Below are 23,773 nucleotides of genomic sequence, written 5' to 3'. Positions count from 1 at the left end.
CAAATGCCCTACCTCTGTACTATTGCTTCGGCCCCAGCTGTCTAGTTTTTAACTTGCTTAAGACACTCATTTATTGAGCTTCCAGGTGCAATTAATTTTAGGCTTCCTGTTATGTGGAAAAAGGAGACAGTAATCAAGCATGAATAGTAATAACTAACCTTCAAGATATAAGATACAACAATTTAATTTTATGATCGATAAGAACAACAACTATGAACATACAAAGTACCATTCAGCTCAACTGCAGGTATAGGCAGTGACAAGTATCTAATTCTTAAAAAAATTACTTTCACAATTGGTTCAGACACATTAATCTAAGAACATGTTTCTAAATAGCAAACATGATTTTCACATTGTAGCTTTCTCAAGCATATATACAGATGTGTAGTATTGTTGACAGTTACTTCCACAAGCGTTTTTTGTTCTTGATGTAATTTCTCTTGACATGGGCAGAGGGATTTCTTTTTGAAGAATATGTATATATATATGTTTTGTTCACTCTCTATAAGACTCCGTGAAGTCATATTACTCAGTATTTATGAAATAAAATGTCTTTCTCCAGTATAATTCCTTGGGCCTTTTGGTAAGTTCCATCACTGTCATAGAGCTTTTGGTATTAATTAGTCTCTTGCAGCAACAGCCCATTGGGTCTCAGTGTAACACATTCATTTTATAGCTTGCTGTGTTAACCCTTGGCTTTAAGTCCTGGTGATGTAATGAGGGTGGATGTACTAGAAATCAGTATATATCCTTATCACCATTTATAGTCATTCAAAACCATGCTGTTGTTAATCCAAGTCTGACATTCCTTTTCTGAAATGTTCACAGTGCAGTGTTTTTGTGGCTAACAAAAGTTTTCTGATATCATTAAAAATAAACATTTTTATAAAAATATAAAACTTTAAGTGTTACATTGACAAAACCAGTTAAGAGTATCTTGTGCCTCATGCACTATACAGTAGTAAGCACAAAATTCCACATAACAAAACATCACAAAAGTGACTGTCTAGGAAAAATGGTCAGAATTTTTCATTGCCTATTTTCCTCCCAAATATATTAAGCTTAACAAATATTATGTACTAAATCAAAAATGGTCCCTTAAGCTTTACTGTCCAACTGTTTGTGGGATGGAAAGCTGCCACCTGAGAAAGAGGCTAATATTTCCAGTCCATTGATATTTTCCTAGCTCTACCTATCAGATGACTGGAACCAATAAACCTTTCAGTCAGATGTATTCTTCTGTTTTTAAAACATGCTGAGTTACCTTTAAAAACACTTATCCAAAAGTAATGTTTTATTTTCATTAAAAAAATACATACAGACAAAACATCTTAATATCCACCTTCATTAAATCAGAACAGTATGATTCTTAGATGACTTTTAAATGACAACTAAATATTCTGTTGTGACTATTTTATAAAAACCTTCTTAAAGGCATCTATGTACAACATGTACATATCCTGTTAATTTACAAACACAACCATGTCCTGCTGTCTTAAAATGTTGACTGCATTGCCTAAGGATATTTCTTTAATAAAAAAGGAATGTGTTTGCAACAATTTCAAAGGGAATGTTTGTCTGGCAGGAAAATGACATCAGTAATAAAAAACAGTAATGAAGAACCACTCATGTGGTTTGTCAACACAAAACAAAACAAAACAAAAGTTCTTCGAAAGACTGAATTCTAAATGGCTTGGTTCTGGAGCTGCATATCTTTCCTAGATATTATCACTTCTTTGAAATGTTCTGCGACCAAGTGGCTTCAATAGTATCTCCTTTGTTTTCCACAAGGAATCAGGTAACATTGTTGATTTTTTTTTTTTTTTATAAATTTCAGTCCAGAATCCAGAGTTTGGCCTGAACATGGCAGGTGAGACATAGTAGCAGCAGGGCAGTCCTTAGTCACTGGCCTGTAGGGCCAAACTTCTGGCTCTGATGCTTTGTCAGGTGAGAAATTCCTTTGAATTCAGCACTTTAAAATAATAAAAAGTTCTATAGTAGTGCAATTTTGGCAAAAAATATCTTGTGACCTTCAATTGGCCAGGCAGTGAAAATAATCTTGGACGAGGTGGGGACTGTTTTGACAGTTTTATGATATTTCTCAGAGAGTATCTGGGAATGTTGTATCCATCCATCATGTGTTCCCCTCACTGTCAACATTACCTTGTGAGGACAACAGAGAAGGATATGGAGCGACACATTTGACATTCACATAAGTAGTGTTCACATGGACATAATGTTCCCCAATGAAAGTAGAGAATATTCCGGATATCCTTGAGACCAGTTCAGAGAAGGATGGGCGCAGTTCAGCTTTAGGGTGCCAGCATTTTAACATCACTTCATACCTATTACAAAAACCAAAAAAATAGCATAAGAGATCCTCTGAACACAAGTATTTCTGTAAAAGTAAAACACAGCAAAAATGATGATGAGGCTACTGAATGTCTACTTACAAGGGATCTGGGCAGTATTCGGGTTGTAAGAGCCTCCTGCCTTGCAACAAGTAGATTGTTATGTCAAAGGTATTGACATCAGGATAAGGTGGTGCACCTCTTGTCATCAGCTCCCAGAGGAGCACACCAAAGGACCACTAGAACAAATAAGAACAGGGAGGATTCAGGTGAGAGAGGTGTGATGGTATAAAATTACAAAATGAGCAGTAGGTTTTGATAAAAAAAACTTAACTCAATATAGTCCATGTTCTTCATTAAAATTATTATTTTAATTTATTTTTTAAACTTTATTTATTTATAGGTTGGTTGTTGGTCACACCCAGAGGTGCTCTGGGGTTACTCCTGGCTCTGCACTCAGAAATCGCCCCTGGCAGGCTTGGGGACCATATGCGATGTCGGGAATCTAACCAGGTCCCTCCAGGGTCCACAACCTTCAAGGCAAAGGCCCTACTGCTGTGCTATCTCTCCAGCCCCTTATTTTTTTTTTATTTTGGGGGGGGGTCACAACTGATGGGATTGGAGGTCCATTTAGTTTCAGACTTCATCTATGTTATAGACTTGATTTTGTCTTTGTAAAACTAATCTTTTAAGTCCTGGCTTGGTAGGCAAAGTGATTAAATTTAGATGTTCCTAAGGGTGAAATTGTTATGATCAGATTAACAACCTTATAAGAAGAGGAGGAGCTAGCAATTTTCCTCTATTCCTTGGCAAGGAAATTTAAATTTCCCTGTTGGTAATTTAAATTGTTTCAACCTCTATAAAAACTATTTTCTTCTTTTATTTTTTGAAAACTATTTTCTATATTTTTCAAAATATTAAAAGCGGATCTACCATATGTTCACTCATAAGTATATAAGTCAACTTATACAAAGTGTAGATATCTATATTTTTTAAGAGTACAAAACATTAATTTGAAAAGAAATGCACACCAATTTTCCTTTAAAAAACAAGATATGGAGACAACTCAAATCCAATGACAAATGAGCAGATAGAGACCTGGTATTTATACTTAATGGATTATTCCTAAGATATGAGAGAAATTTTACCTTTGGAACAACAGAAATGGAACTGGAAGGGGCATGCTAAGTTATATAAGTTAGAAGGAGAAAGATCTCATTCAAATGTGGTATGTAGAAATGCAGAATAGCAAGGGAATTTATAGACAAAAGAAAACAAATTCTTGGACTGGGATGCCTAACTGAGATTATCACAGGGAGGGTAGAAAGATGGTGGGGGAAGGATATTGATGCTTTCAAGACAGGTGAGGTGCAATATATCTTCAAAGAGGTGAGATTATATATCCTTCAAATATACAATCATGTAAACCAAATATACCTATAAAAACACCTCTGGCAAACCAAGCCAAGAACCCTTAGAAGAACTCAGCCTTGGGACATTGATCTCAGATTTATTTAAACTGTCTTGAATATGGTATTTTGTTCTAGTAGGATGAAATAAGACAACCAAAGAGATTGGACAAGCTTCCAATTCCCACTTCCAATTGCTTGATACATCCCTCTACCTCTGCTTTCTACCCTCAAGTCAAACTCAGTACAGTTAAGACTTTCCCTCCCTAATCTGGCTCCTGCTCCTGGAGTCACATACTTGTGGCTGCACTGGCACTTTGACATCAATCAGTTCCCTGTTCGACACAGCTGGTTCTACCTCTGACATGCCTTTCCTTTAATCTATTTTCAATTTTTACAGTTTTTATGTGGTTTCAAGTTATACATCTCTACTTCATCTTTCGGCATCTATGCCTCTCAAAACATCTTAAAGACTGGAGAAAGACTGTAGTTTAATATAATTGTATTTAATGTTTCCACATGGCCAGAGAATAAACTCCAGACTTCCTAGTTTGCTTTCGAAAGGATCTCTATGATCTCATATCAACATAGTTTATTCAATTTATTCTCAAAAATTGCCTCTGTACCATGGGGCCGGAGAGATAGCATGGAAGTAAGGTGTTTGCCTTGCATGCAGAAGGTTGGTGGTTCGAATCCCAGCATCTCATATAGTCCCGAGCCTGCCAGGAGCGATTTCTGAGCATAGAGTCAGGAGTAACCCCAGAGCACTGTGGGGTGTGACCCAAAAACCAAAAAAAAATTTTTTTTTTCCTCTGTACCTTACACTTTGACCAATTCACCCCACACTTAGCACACTATCAGAATTTTATTTTCTCTTATTTTGTTTTTCACTTAAGTGGTATCCAGGAGGCTCATGATGATTCCTGGACAATGGGGCTGACCACATGTAAGGCAAGCGTCTTAATCCTTGTACAATTGCTCTTGCACCCTATAGAATTTAAAAGATTTTTCTACTTTCCTATCCATTTGCCCCCTGCCCCAACCTTCTAATTCCTTGGTTTGGCATTTATTTCACTGCCATTCTCTTTTTCCATAAGACTTATTTTATGCACTACCTCCTCTATCATGAAGAAAGGTAGAGTAATAGCACCTGCTTCCCAAGACTAATCAGCTGAGTATTTCTCCCACCCTCAGCCACCAAAGTGCATGCCATTTGAGGCTTGTTCTGTGAAAGGAGAATGACCTTTACAAATAGAGACAAGCACAGAGTTAACTAGGTACAATAAACTCACAATTATAGCTTCACACTAGCAAAGACTGGATGCTTATTATTGGGGCCCTCTTGGTGAGGGATGACCTGTTGCTTATAGGGAAAAGACTACTTGCGAACAGTGCTCATGCCTGGTTAGACTCTGGATGTTTTAAGGTATTAATGTGGTATCCCACTATACCAACATTTTGTAAGAAGCAAATTTATGGAAATATAAATATATACATATAAATACAAGTAAATTAATTTCACTTATGAAGAAAATGAAATTAGTGGTGTTGAAATTGTCTTAAAATAAGGAGTAACTATAAAAAATCCTAAAATTGTTGGGTATAAAAGTAAAAGAGGACATGGAGACTCATTGATACATTACCACATCTGACTTGGTGGTAAACTTCTGAGTTTGCAGACTTTCTAAAGCCATCCACTTCACTGGTAGTTTTGCTCCTGTTTTGTTATGTACACTATAGTATTCTTTATCATATATATCCCTGGCAAGTCCAAAATCAGCAACTTTGACAGTAAAGTTTTCATCCAACCTATAGAAAGGATAAACATTATTGTAAGTGACTTAAAGAGAATGTTCATAACACTATTAATTACATGCAGAATAGAACAAAGCAACCCGATGATTTGAAATCCATTAACTTCTAAAGTGAGAAGTGTGTCAGCTGACTTCTACTATCACTTAAATAAAAATGTAAGACATTTAACATTACAAAACTAACAGGCTAAAGAAAGAGGTCATGACTGCTGTGTCATTAGAATATCTTTATTGGGTCAAAGTAATAGTACGGAGGTTAAAGCACTTGTCTTGCATGCAGCCAACTCTGGTTTGTTCTCCAGTGGAGCAAATGATTCCCTAAGAATTTCTAAGAGTTATCCCTGAATACAGAACCAGGAGTCTGCCTTAAATACTGCTAATAATTGGAACATTGATGATGAAAATGTTGCATTGGTGAAGGTTTTTTTTATAGATATAAAATGCAAAACAATAAAAAATAGATTTGTCTAAATTCAAAAATGAAGTTTTTTGAATAAAAGTATATAAATATATATATGTGTATCTTAAATATAGGAAGGAATGTGCATTAAACTCTAAAGACAAATTAATATTTCTAAAGTAGATATGTATTGGGGATAGCATCATGTTATTTAATTATTACTTGATTTATCATATTTCAATAGTAAGGTTATGGTATGAAGAGTATACATATCACAAAATATTAGTAATGAACCTTAAAAAAGAAAGACTGAAGAAAAGAAAGAAAGAGAATAAAAGAAAGGGAAGAAAGAGAAAGAAAGAAAGAAAAAAAGAAAGAAAAAAGAAAAAAAAAGAGTGGCAAGTGGATCAAAAAGTTGAATCCAAAAAAGAAAAGTTGAATCCAACATTCTGCTGCCTACAAGAAATACATCTGAATAATCAAAACAAACATAGACTCAAAACCTAAGCTTGGAGGACAATAATACAAGCAAACAACTCCCTTAAAAAAAGTTGGAGTAGCCATATTAATAGCAGATGACACAAACTTTACACTTAAAGTTAGAAGGGACAAAGATAGATATTTCATAATAATTAGGGGATATGTACAACAGGAAAAAAAATCACACTCCTAAACATATATGCAACCAATGAGGGACCAGCAACTTATTTAAAACAATTGTTGACAAATCTTAAAGAAGACATCAATAGCAATACAATAATAGTGGAAGATTTCAACACTGCCCTGTCACCCCTTGATAGTAAAAAAAAATACTGCTAATGAGGTCCCCAAACAAACAAAATTAGAAAATATAATAAAGAATATATAATATATATTATATATAAATATAAATTTAATAAAGAATAAAGAAACAAGCCTTTTTTTGTTTTAATATTGGTCTAGAGAAGCATAAAAATGGTTCTCCTCCAAATTATCCTTGGTTGTTATACAGAGAATGCCAGAAAATGACCCAAAGCAAATGCCAATTTTACTTGTAACTTGCTGGCAATACTGCTTCATGGAGGTGACAGGACAGGGTCCTGTTATTTACTTTTAATTCTCCAAAGAACTAGGTTACTTCATAAAAACTCATATATTCCATCTCTGATGCAATAGGAAAACAGAATACATAGTAAAGCATCTAAGAACAATGGCAAGGTTCAATAAAAATCAATTTCCGCTATCTGTGGCTATGTATCCTTTTATTTAATCTGGCTTTTGTGTTGTTACATTGACCAAAACCAAGGTAGGAAATTAATAGCACAGTTCTTTCATTCACACATACCATAAGTCATGAATCAGTGCTATGCAAGGGAAAGCACTGAATCAATTACAAACTGTTGACTGTTGTATTATACAGCTCCAGCAGCCAGACACAAATAAAGTTCTTTGTATATTCATTCCCAAATACCATTTTTGGGACAGCTTTTGCAGACTAACTTAAAACCCACTCTTGAAAAGTTTCAATATGTTGGTATCTGCATTACCAGCCAGCCCCTCCTTTCACTATAAAACGTTGAATATCAAATTCTCCCTCCCTAACACTAATGCAGTGTGAAACCACAACATTGGGGCTACTGGTGGAAAGGAAAAGCAAAGCAAAAGGACGTAACAGCTGTTTAAGAACCCCCTGGAGGATCATTTTTAAATTCTCCCTTTAATAAAGCCTGATAAGGGCCACCTACATCCTTAGTGGTTGCACATGGATTTAAAAGTGTAATGGAAATAAAGGACTTTTGCATATGATGAGAAAACATCCTCACTATCCTTGAAGAGAGAAACACAGATTCCTCTTGTCACTTCATTTGGACTGTGGATACAGAGATTCTTATACTTACATACAATTCCTCGCAGCCAGGTCTCTATGGACAAACTTTTTGCTTGCAAGGTATTTCATGCCTTTGGCTACTTGAAGACCAAAGCCAATAAGATCTTTTACAGTTGGATTCTGCAATAAAAGAGCAATGGAAAAGCACAAACTGAGCAGTCTCTGTTCTGTAATGTTAGAATTTTGAAATATTTATAAGGATAATCTTATTTTAAAAATACCACATGTCCTGATAACAGCAACCACTTATTAACTACTTATTATTTGCAAAATATCAGACTAGGGATGTGTGTGTGAGAGAGAGAGAAAGAGAGAGAAAGAAGAAAAAGAAATGGAGAGATATAATAATGGCTAATCCTTATATACTCTGTAAAGTAGCTGATATGGGCTCCACTTTTTAGAAGGGGAAATGTAGATATTTTAAGATCTAAGTTCTTTTTTTTGTTTTTGTTTTTGGGTCATACCCAGTAGCACTCAGGAATTAGTCCTGGCTCTATGCTCAGAAATCGCTCCTGGCAGGCTTAGGGGACCATATAGGATGCCAGGATTCGAACCACTGACTTTCTGTATGCAAGGCAAACGCTTTACCTCCATGCTATCTCTCTGGCCCCAAGATCTAAGTTTTATTAAGGCATGGTGAGTTTCAGGATTGGAAGACAATAGTTTTTTTTTTTTTGAAAAGATGACTTGAAGCAATTCCCAAGAAGAGGAGCATGCCATATTATGCCATTCAAAGCTACCCAGGGTAGTGGTAGGTTAAATGAGGAGGCAAAGAAGACAAATGGATAAACAGGGCACATGACTTGTTTGTGGTTTCTACAGGAAAGTAGTGGCAAGCAGGTTAAGGAAGTAAGAACAGAAGAGTTTCAATATTCAGCAGGCTGTAGAGGTTAGGGATTATTCTGAGTTTCTAGTGTTTATTCTCTGGTGATTAGGGCAGGTAGATAGTAATTCAGAGTGTGGGAGCCCCATGGAGGTGGCTGGAGTATGTTTGGATTGGTTGGCTTGCATATGAAGGCATACCTAAAGAAAACTATTAGAGGGCCAGAGTGATAGTACAGCAGGTAGGAAATTTGCCCCACATATGGTCAACCTGGGTTCCATCCCTTGCATTGCATATGTTCCCCTGAGCCTGTTAGTAGTGAGTCATGATAGAGCCAAGAGTAACCCAGGTGTGGCTCAAAATAGAAAAAAGGAACCTATCAGAGCCAGCAAAACCCTTAAAGTTAGAGCATCAGAAACATATGCTCAGAGAGAAAGAATTCATCCAAGTCTCTCAGATAATAATCATTTGAGTTACTATTTGAACCTTAGTATATTTGGCTTAAAATATACCTTGTAGTACAATCAATTACATCAAAAACCTTTTTACTAGAAGTGGAAATATCAGCTGAAAACTCAAGGACAGGAAAGAATCACTACCTCTAGAAATCTTCACTAGGAATCCACTGTCTCTCTATGATAATGAAGGACTTGGAAGTTCAAGTGAATTAAATCAGCCTCTGTCTATGTGAATAGTGCTACCACTTTATGTGCATCTTTTACTAGAAGCATTTAAAAGGTTCCCAGTAGGCAAGGGACACACATTACCAACTGACATCAATATACGTACATGAGTCTCATTTCTAATGAAATTTCGAAGATCTCCATGTTTCATGTATGGTAGGACCACTAGAGGAGATCCCTCGCTTCGCAGACAGATTCCCAGCAGTGAGAGAACATTGACATGACTGAAATCTTTCATAATGATGCCCTCGGTCAGAAACTGAGAAACTTCTTCTATGTCAGTAATTCCTGAGAAATCCAGCAGTAGAGACATTAGTTTTATGACTTTAATATAATTATCAGTGATGCTAACTAAATACTGGGTCAAATTGATAGAACAATGGATTTAAAATAATAGAGACCAGAAAGACAGTTCAGAGGTAGAGGTGCTTGCCTTGAATGTGACTGACTGAAGTTAAGATCTCCGGCACCACATGGTCCCCAATCATTTCCAGGAGAGTTAGTCAATCAATCAACCAAGCAAAACAAACTATAAAGGACTTTCTGTTGTTTTGGGAAGTGTATCCCCTCTCAAGATTAAAAAATAATAAAACTCAAAGAACCAATAAACTCTGCATTCTCCAAGCCACAGAACAATACATTGTATGGAAAACAATAATCTAGTGTGCTTGTTTATGATACATCTGAATGGGGATGTGGCTTTGTGGTTGAATAACTGTCACACATGAATGAAGTCCTGGGTTCAATTCCAGCAAAGCATAATAAAAATTAAGCTACAATGCCTTTAAGGGAATGATGTCATCACCTGTGCTGAACCTTCATGTCACCACCTACATTTGTTTCAGTCACTACAACAGTTTATCTCATGCATATAAGAGAGAGGGAAGACAGCCACTTCAGTACTACTGTGACTGCTCATTGGGGCCAGCACACTTTTCTATCAAGAACCCGGCAGTAAATATGTGGGCCATGTCTCTGCTTCAAAACCCTTCTCTGCCAGCATAGTGCAAAAGCAGCCACAAGCAGGGCTGGGTATTTGTTTTATTTATTTTATTTATGAATATAGGTGGGGGAGGGCTAAACCCTTCTAATCTCATGTCTAGGAGAATTTGAAGACCAATCATCATAGACTGTCTAAAAAGGCAGTTTTTGCTGTATTAGCTCTAGTCATTCCAGAAAGAAATTTTGGGGATCTGACACTGATTGTTAGTCAGCACTGAAGAGGAGTTAGCGACTTGTAATTTATTAATCTGCCTTGTAGAAGTGTCACTAATGATACTTTATTATTTTTCACAAATGTAATGAGTTCTGAGACCTGGAAGTCCATCTGGACCAGAGAGAGATCCGGACATGCCAGGGACAGAAAAAGATTTTTTGGTGTTAGGATTTTTCTGAGTCCACTTGGCAGAGGTTTTCTCTCATGAGGCAAATTGACTGATATACTTAATCCATTACAATTTATTGTTAGCTTAATCAAGACTCGCTTTAATTAAATTACTCTGTGGTTAGACTTACAACAAAACCAAACATAGAAAACAGTGTTTTACAAAAAGAAAAGCTGAAATAGTTTTGGCAATTATGCTTCTTGCAAGAAAACATTTAAACTGCATACTCCAAGAAGACTGATTCCAATATAATTTGGAAATATACCTGGTAAACATTTTTAAAGATTGCTACAAATTATTAAGCATTTTTTCTGTGTAATTTAAAAAGAAAAGGACATTGACTAGCCATGTGAGATCTGTCAATAAAGGCAGGATCAGAAAAATTTGAGTATGTTGTGCAAGAGAGTAATTTATGCTATAATTTGGCTTTGGGTCATTGATAGAATTAACTTATGCTTAGAAGCATTCTCTATTAGAGTGTAAATTCCATAAAAGCAGATTTATGGAATAACTGCTAAAATTATAATAAAACCTCTAGCATTGGAAGGGGGTAAGTTTCACTTGTTTAGGAAGTTTACTTATGTGAAATACCTCAGAGCCTAAAAATGTGGATAAATGAGGTTTTATTACATTTATGATTTTTCAGTTTTCTGCCAGAGTATTTTTCTCCTGTTAATTTGTATTTCACTTTTTATCTTTTTAATGGAAGCTGTGGTTTAGAAACAATTATAGTAATGCCTCTGGGTAAAATGAGTCATTATGATTGTATGTGCCAACATGCTTCCAATAGTTTCCATAAATGTCACTTGTAAAAACAAATATTATAGACCAAACATAGTTAAATGATACTCAGCTTATCCATGAACCTCATTTCGTTTATACTTTTACTTCTGATGTAATTACTGAGGGATAATTTCTGAGGAAATACTGCAATAAAATTTGTGTCAAACTAATGTTCAGAAATAAATAAATAATTCAAGTAGCTATTTCCACAAGGGAAAGCACAAAATTATGTTTTAGAGGGTGTGGTACTGGGTATTGAACTCATGGCCTCACAAATGATTAGCACACACCCTACTCTAAGCTACATCCCTGACTTATGGTAAACTTTAACTCAGCATTTCATTAGTATTATTTCATTATAAAATACTGTACTAGACTGCTAAATGAAATGTTTACTTACTATTCAAGGACTTCACAGCACAATGGATTTTCTTGTCCTCATTATCTAGCAAAGTTCCATGATATACACACCCAAAATGGCCTACATAAAAGAGGAACTTGATTAGTAAAACTTTATTAGTGCTGTAATCATGCTTTTATTAGGTAATAATTTGTTTTTCATATTTGCTTCCTTTTTCTGCTAATGGCAAAAAAGCAAATTGTTTTTGTACTTTTAGTTAATAATAGTGTATTAGTTTGAGGATCTATATAAATATAACACACTTTGCCCAAAGATACAAGCAATATTTGTATTTAAAATAGCAAGAGAGACAGTACAGTAGGGAGGGTACTTGTCTTGCATATGGCAATGCATATGGTCCCCTCAGTCCCACTAGGAGTGATCCCTGAGTTCGGATCTAGGAGTAGGCCCTGAGCACTGCTGGGTATAGGCCCCAATGAAAAATAAAATAAAAAGTAGAGCAATTATTTTGGTGCCAGAACTATTAATAAAGGCCAAAGTAAAATATTCAATGCTAGTAAAATCACTCAAAACAGGAAAAAATAGGTCTATACAAGAAATTTATTATTTTAAAGGATCAAGTATCTTTTAGATATAAAAACAAAGTTTTGCCCACATAAAGAAATGCAATAAAATAGACTCCCTTTATTCCATCAACTTGAACTGAAATAAAAATGTTACTATTAGAAATAAGATGAGCATTTTAGAATGAGGATTTCCCCTATTAGTCACCAGTTAAAACATAATCTAGGTTGGCAGAAACTGGAAGGCAGTTGCTCAAATGAAGCAGATTCACTGTGAGTCATTTCATCCCTTCCCTCTGGCTTTAGCCACATTATTTCTCCAATGGTAGCTTTTTATTCAGTTGCAATAATTTTTCCCAGAGGTGCCAAAAGTCTGATAGCTTCTGTGTAAGTCATTCATTAATGAATTCATCCATGGATTCAGGGCTTCCTGAGTGCCTAGTATATGAGCCCACCGGCTTGTAAAGCAAAGATGAGTAAAATAAAAGCTATGCTGCTGAGGACTCATATTCTATTGGAAAAATGAATAAATGACAGTTAATATTTCTAGACTGTCATGACTTCAAAGGAGAGATAATTGCCATTTTTATCACCACTGATTAAGAAATAAACCTCTCATTTTACAACATGAGGAATTAGAACACAATTAGTGAGGCTTCATACTCTAACACTGGTGCAGTCACTGGGATTTACAAGCTGGTAACAGAACTGTACATTGCTCTTATGTGAGATTTTTTGTTGATAGCAATGCCGCTGTTAGAGAAGGGGAGAAGCCTCAGGATGAAAATCTGCACCGTGCATATTGTCAGAGGAAAAGAGGCAGCACCAACAGCATCATATGCAGCACATGCCTCTGCTCCTTCTTGCTGTCCACAGAGACAGAAAGAGATCATAAGCTATTCAATATTTAATTTAAAATTGTTTTAGAAAGAAAAAGAGAGAGAGAAGTAGAGTTCATTTCCTGGCTTTGGCTGATTTCTTTTCCTGCTAAGTATTTCCTCAAATACTGTGAATGCTAGATACTATTATTGCTGTTTGGGCTGACTGGCTTGCTAAAAATATTCATTCCTCTTTGTATAAAGAAATTGGAGTGCATCAGAGAAAATGATATATGTTACTTCAGATGAGGAGAATGCTATAAATTCCTTTTCATCGGATGCTGTCCATTGGTGTACAAACAGCTATAAACAAGGGCTTAATAGGATTAGTCACCATTCTCAAAGCAAAGTTAGAATGGAAGGAACTATGAGTAAAAATGTTGAAACTTAAAAAAAACTTTTAGAAGGAGGAAATGGCACCCTTCAAAAAGCTATAGTTGTCATTGGAGAAAAGCTGAGGAAGGGATGTGATTTATTTATCACATGTTGGGCATGTTATCAAATTGCCTCCATGCACAAGGGCAAATCCCCATGAATATACATTGCAGGGTCCCTTTTCTGCACAACAGAAATCCAGTGCACTTGTTATCACTGCTCTGTCAGTTACTTTACCCATTGTCTAAATTCCTAATCTACAAAGGCAAAAGATAAAATGTTCCCTGGAAAATTGTATTTAACAGAAAGCTGAGTGGAAATACTTACCTCTTCCTATGACTTCATTGAAATGCACAATCAAACTGCTTGGCCCAATTACTACGTGCTGCACTGCCTGGACCAACTCTGGATTTAGAGCACTGAGGTCAATGTGGACACTATTTTGCAGTAATGGACTGGATATGTCAGAGTCCCCACTAGTTAGGATGGGGGACAGGTCAGTCAGAGGATACTGAACTTGTCTGCAAGATCCATTCTGAGATGAGTTAGGAAACTGGTCTGTAAGACAAAGCAAAACTATTAGAAAATAGAAAAGGGAAAGGGGCTCAAATTGGGGCAGATAATTGAATTAATAAAGCTGTATTTTAGGATTAATGAAATAGTTGTGCTGTCATTGTAAAGGGTGAACCTTTACAAGGGAACTGCTCTAAAGAAATGAAAATACACTGGGAAAAGAATCTGGCTTATATATATACACACATAAGGGTTTAAAATTGCTAATATTTTCTTTTAAGTTGATTAAACATTAATTTTGAAAGTTTGTTTATCCTTGTAATTTCCTTAGGAGGCATCTGTCCTTTTATATATAGTAAAAATTTATGCCATGGGCCTGGAGAGATAGCACAGCGGTGTTTGCCTTGCAAGCAGCCGATCCAGGACCAAAGGTGGTTGGTTCGAATCCCGGTGTCCCATATGGTCCCCCGTGCCTGCCAGGAGCTATTTCTGAGCAGACAGCCAGGAGTAACCCCTGAGCATCACCGGGTGTGGCCCAAAAACCAAAAAAAAAATAAATTCATGCCTTAGGTTTATTTTATGCCTTAGGTATCTATTATCTTAGAATAGGAAGTAGCAAAAGTAATCATACAGCTACCTTGTGTCAAAAATTCAATTTAAACCGAGGAAAATAAAATAAGCCTTTTGAGAGTATCCATTAATAGAATTTACTAGCACTGCTCAAAATCTGTGTGAATTATGCTTATCAGTATATTAGTCATTCACATATAATTATAATATATAAATAAAATTAAAATATTTGAATTTAGTTTTCAGAATTAGAAGATTTCTTATGTCAGCAGCAAGTTTTCTATCATGGGCAGGTTCAACACAGGAAAGAGGATGAAACTCAAGCTTCTTAGAACTGATAACAGAGGTTTGTTGAGTAAGCCAGCCTGAGAGAACTTTAAATAAGCATTAACAATTACTTGTGAATCTTAGTCATCTTAGGTTTGAGCTCCTACTTATATTAATCTGAAAAATAGCATAAAATAGCAAATAGAAAATTCAAAACTATGAACTTGATTTGATTTTATCTTGTTGTTAAGGGTATGTTTTTTTTAAAGGTAACTGGAGTTATGTAGGTCAACACAATATTTCAACAATATATTTGTATAAAAACTAAAACAAATGTAGGGGCCAGAGTGGTGACATAGCGGTAGGGCATTTGTCTTGCACGTGGCTTACCTAGGACAGACCGAGGTTCGATCCCTTGGTGTCCCATATGGTCCCCCAAGCCAGGAGCGATTTCTGAGCACATAGCCAGGAGTAACCCCTGAGCATCACCGGGTGTGGCCCAAAAACAAACCAAACCAAACCAAACAACAACAACAAAACTAAAACAAATGTAAAAATGAGTTTTGAAATGTTAAAATCTTAAGGTCTCAGAGCTCTTTTTATGATGAACAATTTTAAGTTTTCTATTATCCTTAATCATATGTGAATCATTTTATTTGTTTAATGGTAAATATTCAACCAGGAAAATGCTTGCACTTGACTCACGTCCTGGAACTTTTAAAGATAATGGAACAAAACAATACAGATGTAACCCAAGCATTTTTTAGCACAGTGTTTTGTAAAGAAGATGATGTTAATTCCTTCTTTTTAATAAAATAATTGGAGATTTTAATGGATAAGATTCAAAAGTACTGTGTACTTAGGTGATGGGGTATTGTGGGAAAAAGCCTGTGCACTAATAGTTTATTGACAATCTTTCAAAGGGGTATTAAAGGTATAATTAAATGTTTGAGGATCAGCAGGCTAAAAAAGGTAGCAGTGCCAACTTATACTTAGATAAATAATAACTATTTAAACAAATAGGAATTGTATTTTAAGCCTGTAGTATTCAAGAGCACTTTGGCAATTGCTTAGCTTTGAACTGAGATAAGAAAGTTAATTTTGCTCAAATGTCTTTTTTTAAAAATTATTTTTATTGAGTGCTCAAATGTCTTTAAGATGAACCTCTTTACAAGAAGACATCTTAAAGACTAAAGAAACTCTAATAGGATACATAAACAAACTCATTTGAAAAGTGAGTCATATAGTTTGGTGCATATTTAATTCTTTAAACATTTCATAGCATTGGGGCTGGAGTGGTGGTGCAAGGAGTAAGGCATCTGCCTTGCCTGTGCTAGCCTAGGACGGACTGCAGTTCAATCCCCCAGCGTCCCATATGGTCCCCCAAGCCAGGAGCGATTTCTGAGCGCATAGTCAGGAGTAACCCCTGAGGATAACCAGTGTGGCCCAAAACCAAAAAAAAAAAAATCATATTATTATATGAAGGTAAAAAAAATGCCACAATCCTCTGCAGCATATGTACAATTTATTTTTTCAGAACAATAAACTGAAATATACCTTCTGGAAAAGTTGCTCTGTAATCTACAGATTCATTTGAAACCATTTCTGTCGTCGGGCTTACACTTCGGGCACTTACGAGCCTGTCCAAGTGAGGAGTGTGCACTCTTGCATCGTAGCGAACTAATTCACTGCCCAGATCTGGTTAAAACAGACAAAGCGCTTGTTAAAGACTTGGCAATGATTGTTCCAGGAAATCCTGATCAGAGACCAGAATGACAGGCTTTATGGATTGTATATGAATAAACGAGTCTATGACACATTTACACTATAATGATTGCATTAAGATAATAGCTTAAAACAAACAGCAATAAAAAAAACATACCTTTAATTTGCTTTCTCTTTTTCCACCACAGGAAGAGGCTGAGTAGTACTAACAGTATTAGTGATATTGAAACAATCCCAATAATCAGTCCCGTGAGATTTTGATCTGGTTGAACTATCACTTTCCCAAGAATAGTTGAAGAAACTTCTTGCTTCCACTAGCAGCAAAAACGAAAAGCTGGATTTTAGTTCTGATAGATAAAAAATATGTCTAAATACAATCACAATTTCTTTGGCTGTTATCATTCTAGAGTATAAATGCCTTTGAAGTTGTTCTACATTTCTTTATTCTTCTTTAGTGTTATATAATTAGGGGTTATTGGTCCTTGAGCTTTTACATGCTACTTAATCGTTCGTACTTGAAATTAGGCATTAGAGATAAAAAAATGTCCATGATCTTGAGGAAGTCATGTATGAAAGGGGAGGGAGGCACACAAATCATTATACTATAATAAAATATATAAAATACATATGAATAATAGAAACAAAAAATAAAATATTAATTTTAATGGAGTGGAGGGTAAAGACTTCTCATGAGGTAGGTTGTGGGATTCCTATTATTATGGGTAATGAAGTGTCACAAAGTAGTTTCAATTCTGATACATAAAAAAATCTTTGAGGATATTTATGACTATACAGAATTCTGATACTTAGGGTTCAATTCCTTCTGGATTCTGAACTCTAGGAATTTTTGATTCTTTAATACTGAATATTTGAAATAAATCATTCTTAGATGAACAAAAGTGGTATTGCATGTATAAATATATTTTGTTTGTATACAATATTTTTAATGTGTAAATATACTTACATATAGCCCTTTATATACACATGGTATATTCATATGAAGTATTTGTTATTAAAAGAAATGATGTTCGACAAATTTTAACCTGTTGTACTGAGCTTTAAATACATGCTAAATACTAAAATCCAGTCACAAAAGAACAAGTAATACAGTATTCAACTTTCACAACCTATCTAGAATGGGCAAACTTATAAAGACAGATAGATTAGCAGGCACCAGAGTCTGGGGAAGAGGACAAAGTGGGAAGCGACTGCTTCATATTTACAATTTCTGTTCAGGGTGATAAAGAAGTTTTTGAGTGGGAAGAGCAATGATGTTTGTACACATGGTAAATGTAATTAATGCCACTGAATGAATTAGAAACTAAAAATGGTCAAAATGGCAACTTTTCTGTTACATATATATGTACACACACATACATAAAACCAAAATAAAAAAAGAGCAGAAGTGTATTGTAGAAAAGTCTATTGAGTTGTAACCTAAAAAAGATCAAATTGTAGGGTATTATGTAAGTTGTATATTACTCAAGTTGTTAAAAAATGAACAAAATACTCACTCTGATTCTAGATTATCTAATTTAGCTGTTTACATAAAAGACATTGCTACAAAATAGATTTTTATTTTATTCCATCTGGTGCCTATCTAGTCTTTGTGGAGTCCAGGCATTTGAGCTTACTACTGTAAAAAGCAGTGTTATACAATTCTGGCCTCCTGGTGTGGAGAGAAGAAGAGCAAGGGATACTCTTGGACCAATCTATATTCTTTCTGAGAATTTCACCAAATTATAGTTGAAGGAGTTAAGAAAAAGATGTAGTCTAATCAGGAAGAATATTGAAAATCTTTTGAAGTGTTGGAAGGAAACAGTACTACAAAAAACTTCACTTAAGGTAACAACTAGGAACTGAGGCTGAATTGATGAGCTAAAACCAATTTATAAATAGTCTACAAATTAATTATTTTAAGCTTGAAAGGAACATAATTGCACTGGCATCTTTATTTACAGCATGAGAGGAAAATAGAAATACTACCTCTATATTTAACTCGCTGTTTAATTTCAGCAGGTCATTGGGGACTGTACATAAAACGGTTTCAGAATATGAGTATATATTTTCACAGCTCTTATTTCCAACTTTTAGCACTTCACCTTTAACTGCTTCTGGGTCAATATCATTCCCCTAGAAAGAAAAAAGGAGATTGTCAATACTTCAGTTCTGCAGGAATTCTAGCTATTGCGAAGGAACATAAACATACTCTTTTATTGTGTTTGCTTTTGGTCACTCTCGTTGGTGATCAGGGATCACTCCTGGCTCTGCTCTCAGAATTTACTTCTGGCAGGCTTGGGGGACCATATGGGATGCCAGGGATGGAACCTGGGTTGGCTGCATGCAAGGCAAATGCCCTCCCCACTGTGTCATTGCTCCAGCTCAAGGAACATAAAAGTACTGCAGAAAACGTATTACTATGGTGTTTGCCAAGACACATGGGAATTAGGGAAGTTGAAAATGACGTTTTCAAGGAATTCATTAGTCATGAATCGCTGTATATAGGTTTTCCAATTAAAATGGATTTTAGGGAAAAGGAAAGAGATTCTTGTTTCACATCCTTACACCAAATGACTTCTTAGCAATATGCCCCTTATGAGTGGTTTTGGGGTATACTGACAATTGGTAAAAAAAAAAAATTTAGAGATTTGGTTGTTTCTCTCTAAAGTAGTTACACTGAAACTTGGCTTCACTTTTAGATTCACACTAAAAATTTCATAAACTACTGATAGCTGGGCCCCATAGCCAGAGATTCTGATTTAACTAATTTATGTTAATATATTCCTTTTGTGTTGAGTTGTAAAGTTTCTCTTTATTCCTTCTGTACAGTCCCACATAGAGAGTGAATTTTGGTTTGAAAAATTTCTGTAAGATGCCAAATGTCTTCATTATAATTTGAGAGTATCACTACATTATTTTGAACAAGTTAAGAGTTAGATTGTAAGTAAGGGGCTGAGAGACAGTATAGAACAGGGGTCTCAAACTCAATTTACCTGGGGGCCGCAAGAGGCAAAGTCGGGGTGAGGCAGGGCTGCATAAGGGATTTTGCTTACCAAATATTCACAATAAAAATCGCATTAGTAAGAATAATCGCGAATACTGCGATATTTGAAGGCCGGCCACAGGCCACAAAATGTACGGAGGGCCGCAAATGGTCCGAGGGCTGCGAGTTTGAGACCCCTGGTATAGAAGATAGAGCAGATGCCTAGCCTAGTCTCAACTTGGTTAGATCCTTGGAACCACAGGGCTTCCAAAGCATTCACTAGAGTCTAATGGTCACCAGCACCTCACTACCTGAGTAACATTGACTATTTTGTTCCTAATACTGAACTACTTGGTTGGCAAAGTATTAAGGAGTGACTCTGGGCCCCATGAGTACCACTTGAAAGACCTTCCCTTCACCTCCTCCAAAAGAACTTAAAAAGTGTTCAATTTAGTACACTTAACTTAGTTGAACTTAACATTCAACTCTAATAAAACATCAACATTAGCATTAGTACAATTTCTCATATCATGATTTAAATGGGTTCAGTTATTTATTGAACAAGCCATACTGTAGAGGAGAGCTATATAAAATATATTAAATATTACTTGTCTTATGGATGAAGAGCAATAATAATATTACTGCTACTTTTATATAAATTTTAGTACTTGAAAAATTGCTTTATATAAACTGTCTACTGTATTTGGATATGAATAGATTGACAAGTCAGATATTATTCAGGGAGAAGTTGAAAGATAATATTTCTTCATAACATGAGTCTGGAGTTTAAGAAAAATGTATATAGGCAAACCCTATCTTTAAGATATTTCTAGAGGCAGTATGTATTCACCATTGAGTACATTAGGTCAGCCATGCAGGGCAATTCAACATAGAGGCACATAAATCTAATAGGTCACTTTGGGGCTTCAAATGACAACTTGTTGGTTAGGTCTGAGGAGGGCGAAGGCACTCACATATTAGAAGGAATTCAGGGAATGACAAAGGAAAGAGATTAAAGACCTAGAGAGTTTGATTTATGAGGGAATGACTAAAATGTGTCTTGCTTGCTGGATAATAATGAAGTTGGGGGAAGGGGTGAAAATATTGCATTTTCAATTCCAATACTAATCTTTTTAGACCCAGAATTATCTGTGTTGGATAAAGGCTTTTCTAAGACAAAAACTGTCCCACAATTGAGCCTCTTTTCATTGTGTCTGTTTACTAAGGGGGGATATATAAAGTGGTGACATATATTTTTTTGTGCAATTGTTAAGTGTTAAAAGTATAAGCTTGTATAAAAGTGATCCTGGTGGTCCACTACTTTATGACTGAGGGACACGAAAATGCAAAGAGGGGTAATTTAATCTTAAAATTTGAAATAAACATAGTTTTCTGAGCATTATAGAATTATTTATGTTTAGAACTCTATTTGCTTTCAGGCCCAAACTATAATAATCTAAACTAAATGGAGCTGTAAACACTGGCAAGCCAGGGGGCTAAGGGTGGAGGTATGGAATGCATGCTGGGAACTTTGGTGGGATGAGATCAACATTGGTGGTGGGAATGGCCCTAATTCACTGTCACTGAGCTTGAAATCTATGAATGACTTATAATTCACTATGGTCGCAATAAAAAATTAAAAAAAATTTAACTCTATTTGCTTTAAATATTTAATATAAAATATTGTTAAATAGAAATATGTATTTACATAATTGCCTCTATTCTTCACTGAATTGGTATTATATGGTTTTAAAATAAGGCAACATAGAAACTTTCTGGTCTTTAATCTTCTGCATATACAGAACAATTCAGAGTCATAACCATCTCTATATGATTTTATTTTATTAAGACACCCTTCTTGAGGTAGTCATTCATTACAGTTTTTACAGTCATTCATTACACACTAGACTGAGGGTTCAAGAAAGATCTATATTATTAACAAATCAAATCCCATTTGGTGCAAATTCAACTAATCTCTATTGTGTGTCAGACACAATTCTGATACTGAGAATACAAGGATGAACAAGAGTTCCTTCTCTCTTTAATCTTAAAATCAATGACTCTCTAAAGTGAAGCTAATTACCCTCAATGTGTTCTATCAGAATGTTTCTTATCCTTTCCCCTCCAACTCTGGCCTCATATAATACTGTGACTCTATGATTTATATTCAGACATGGGACTTAAGTCTAAACTTTTTAGGGAACAAATGGGAGTACAACTGGACAGAATTCGAAAAAAAAATAATTGAATTTGGAAAGGCCTGAAAGATTTCATATATCCTGGTGGCCCAACAAAAGACACTGTAAAGTGAGCAAGATAGAAAGATAACTTGTTGACTTTTTCAGTATCATTTGTAAGTCACATGGTACTGGGGATGGAACTCCAAGCTTCCTGTCAGCAAGACATGAAGTATCTTCTGGTCCTTAAGCTTTATTGGCAACTTAGATACTATGAAACCACAGATGTTCTCTATTGAGAACATATATACATATACATATATATGTATATATACATATTTGGAATATGAATATATTTCCCCACAGAATACATATCAACACATGAAGCACAGGCAATCACCTCTAGTTTCAGAGCATTAGTTACAAGAATAATGATTGGGTCAAATGACCTTTAGGAAAGGAGTTCTAGATTGCATTCTACTTGGTTTTAGAATGGTTGTGTAGACTTAAAATGGCTTTGCAGTTGGGATTTGTCCTTTAGTTACAGATAGGGAGAAAAAGGACCAGTGAGTGATCCCAGACAGCAGATGGACTGATTTGTTTGAAACTACTCTTACTCATAGATCCTTCTGATATTCAGACAGATTTATTGCTTCTACCTGAATTCCCAACTTCTATTTCTGTGTTTGTAGTTCTCTAGTTCTCTACTTTAACTGATCTACTGCTCCCTTTTCCAGTTTTGGCTTCTATTTCCATGTAGAATTTTGGCAATATTTTGATCACTATGCATTTCATCAATATGCTCAAGAATAAGAAAACCTCCAGAAGAACATCAGCTAGTCCTTGACCCAACATTAAATATCCTACCAGAAAACATGGTTATGCACCATAATAATTATGGAGAATAGGAGGAGTTTTTAGACAGAACTTATTAATAGATATCTGTGCTTAAATAATTTTGTAGATGTAGCATATGACAGAAAAGTGTTTCTATTAAGAAAAGTGATTTGGTATATATTAAATTCAGAGTTGTTATGAAAAAATCACTCAATTATAAGACCACCAGATCTGAAATCAAGAAACTTGAGTGTGAGCCCAAGTTCTACTATTTGCAAAATAAATCATCTATTCTTTCCATATGTCCATTTCCTTGTCTATGAATAGGAATAATCATCATGAATATCCCAACCGCAAAGATTTACAGGAATATCAGATGAAATATGCTCAAGTGTTAACTAGGATTTCACACAAAAGTGAGCTGCTGTTTAAAAAGCATATGTCCTCTCAAAGAGATATCGACTTCTGATGAGCACATTCCACAACTGGTCCTGGTTGATTTGAAACCTTGGTCATAAACTACCTCCCACATGCATGGGCCTTTTCTGTTTCATTTTGAGGAACAAGTGAACCTTGGTCTCTTAGTGTGTACTCTTTCTCCAAACTTGGCTGACCTTCTTGATCATGGTGTAGTAATCATTGGGCCAACTGCTGACTGAGGCAATTCTTAAAACTAGGGCTGGAAATGATCACAATATCTTTTTAGCCAAGGAATTCTTGCATGCATGGCTGCTTGAGGAGCACGAACTCTTTCTTGGCAAGAAGACCAAATCTCTCTCTAAACACATGATTCTCTCCACAGTGCTTTCACTGATGGAATACAAATATACTTCAGATTCATGTTCTGAATGGTAATGGAACAAGCACAATATAAAATAAAATATCATTTTTTTTGGTTATGAAACCTACTTTGTTTGTTCAAAAAAGGTCTCCTTTTCTCTCTGTCTCTCCCCTCTCTCCATCCTTTCCTCTCTCCCACCAGTGCTGGGAATTAAACCTACAGTGACTC

The 23,773-nt window shown here is 35.5% G+C and overlaps 2 protein-coding genes across 3 annotated transcripts in view; both read right to left on the bottom strand.

Annotated features, from left to right (window-relative positions):
- The window catches only part of CAPZA2 (capping actin protein of muscle Z-line subunit alpha 2), a 468,908-nt gene that overhangs the window by 130,863 nt on the left and 314,272 nt on the right, over window positions 1-23,773 (bottom strand). The gene's annotated exons all lie outside the window — the stretch shown is intronic.
- Window positions 167-23,773, bottom strand: part of MET (MET proto-oncogene, receptor tyrosine kinase) — an 811,679-nt gene continuing 788,072 nt past the window's right edge. For both annotated transcript variants that reach the window (XM_049771030.1, XM_049771029.1), the window contains 10 exons: window positions 18,754-18,900; window positions 16,925-17,081; window positions 16,600-16,740; window positions 14,020-14,250; window positions 11,916-11,996; window positions 9,454-9,635; window positions 7,852-7,961; window positions 5,404-5,569; window positions 2,454-2,590; window positions 167-2,345 (listed from right to left, as the gene is read on the bottom strand). In XM_049771030.1, coding sequence (XP_049626987.1) covers window positions 2,135-2,345; window positions 2,454-2,590; window positions 5,404-5,569; window positions 7,852-7,961; window positions 9,454-9,635; window positions 11,916-11,996; window positions 14,020-14,250; window positions 16,600-16,740; window positions 16,925-17,081; window positions 18,754-18,900 — 1,563 coding nt within the window. In that variant the 3' untranslated portion in view covers window positions 167-2,134. The remainder of the gene's footprint in view (window positions 2,346-2,453; window positions 2,591-5,403; window positions 5,570-7,851; window positions 7,962-9,453; window positions 9,636-11,915; window positions 11,997-14,019; window positions 14,251-16,599; window positions 16,741-16,924; window positions 17,082-18,753; window positions 18,901-23,773) is intronic.

Source organism: Suncus etruscus, chromosome 1 (genome assembly GCF_024139225.1).
Source record: "Suncus etruscus isolate mSunEtr1 chromosome 1, mSunEtr1.pri.cur, whole genome shotgun sequence".
NCBI lineage: Eukaryota > Metazoa > Chordata > Mammalia > Eulipotyphla > Soricidae > Suncus > Suncus etruscus.
The sequence above is the reverse complement of the archived record's forward strand: the minus strand, read 5'-3'. Positions and strand labels throughout refer to the sequence as shown.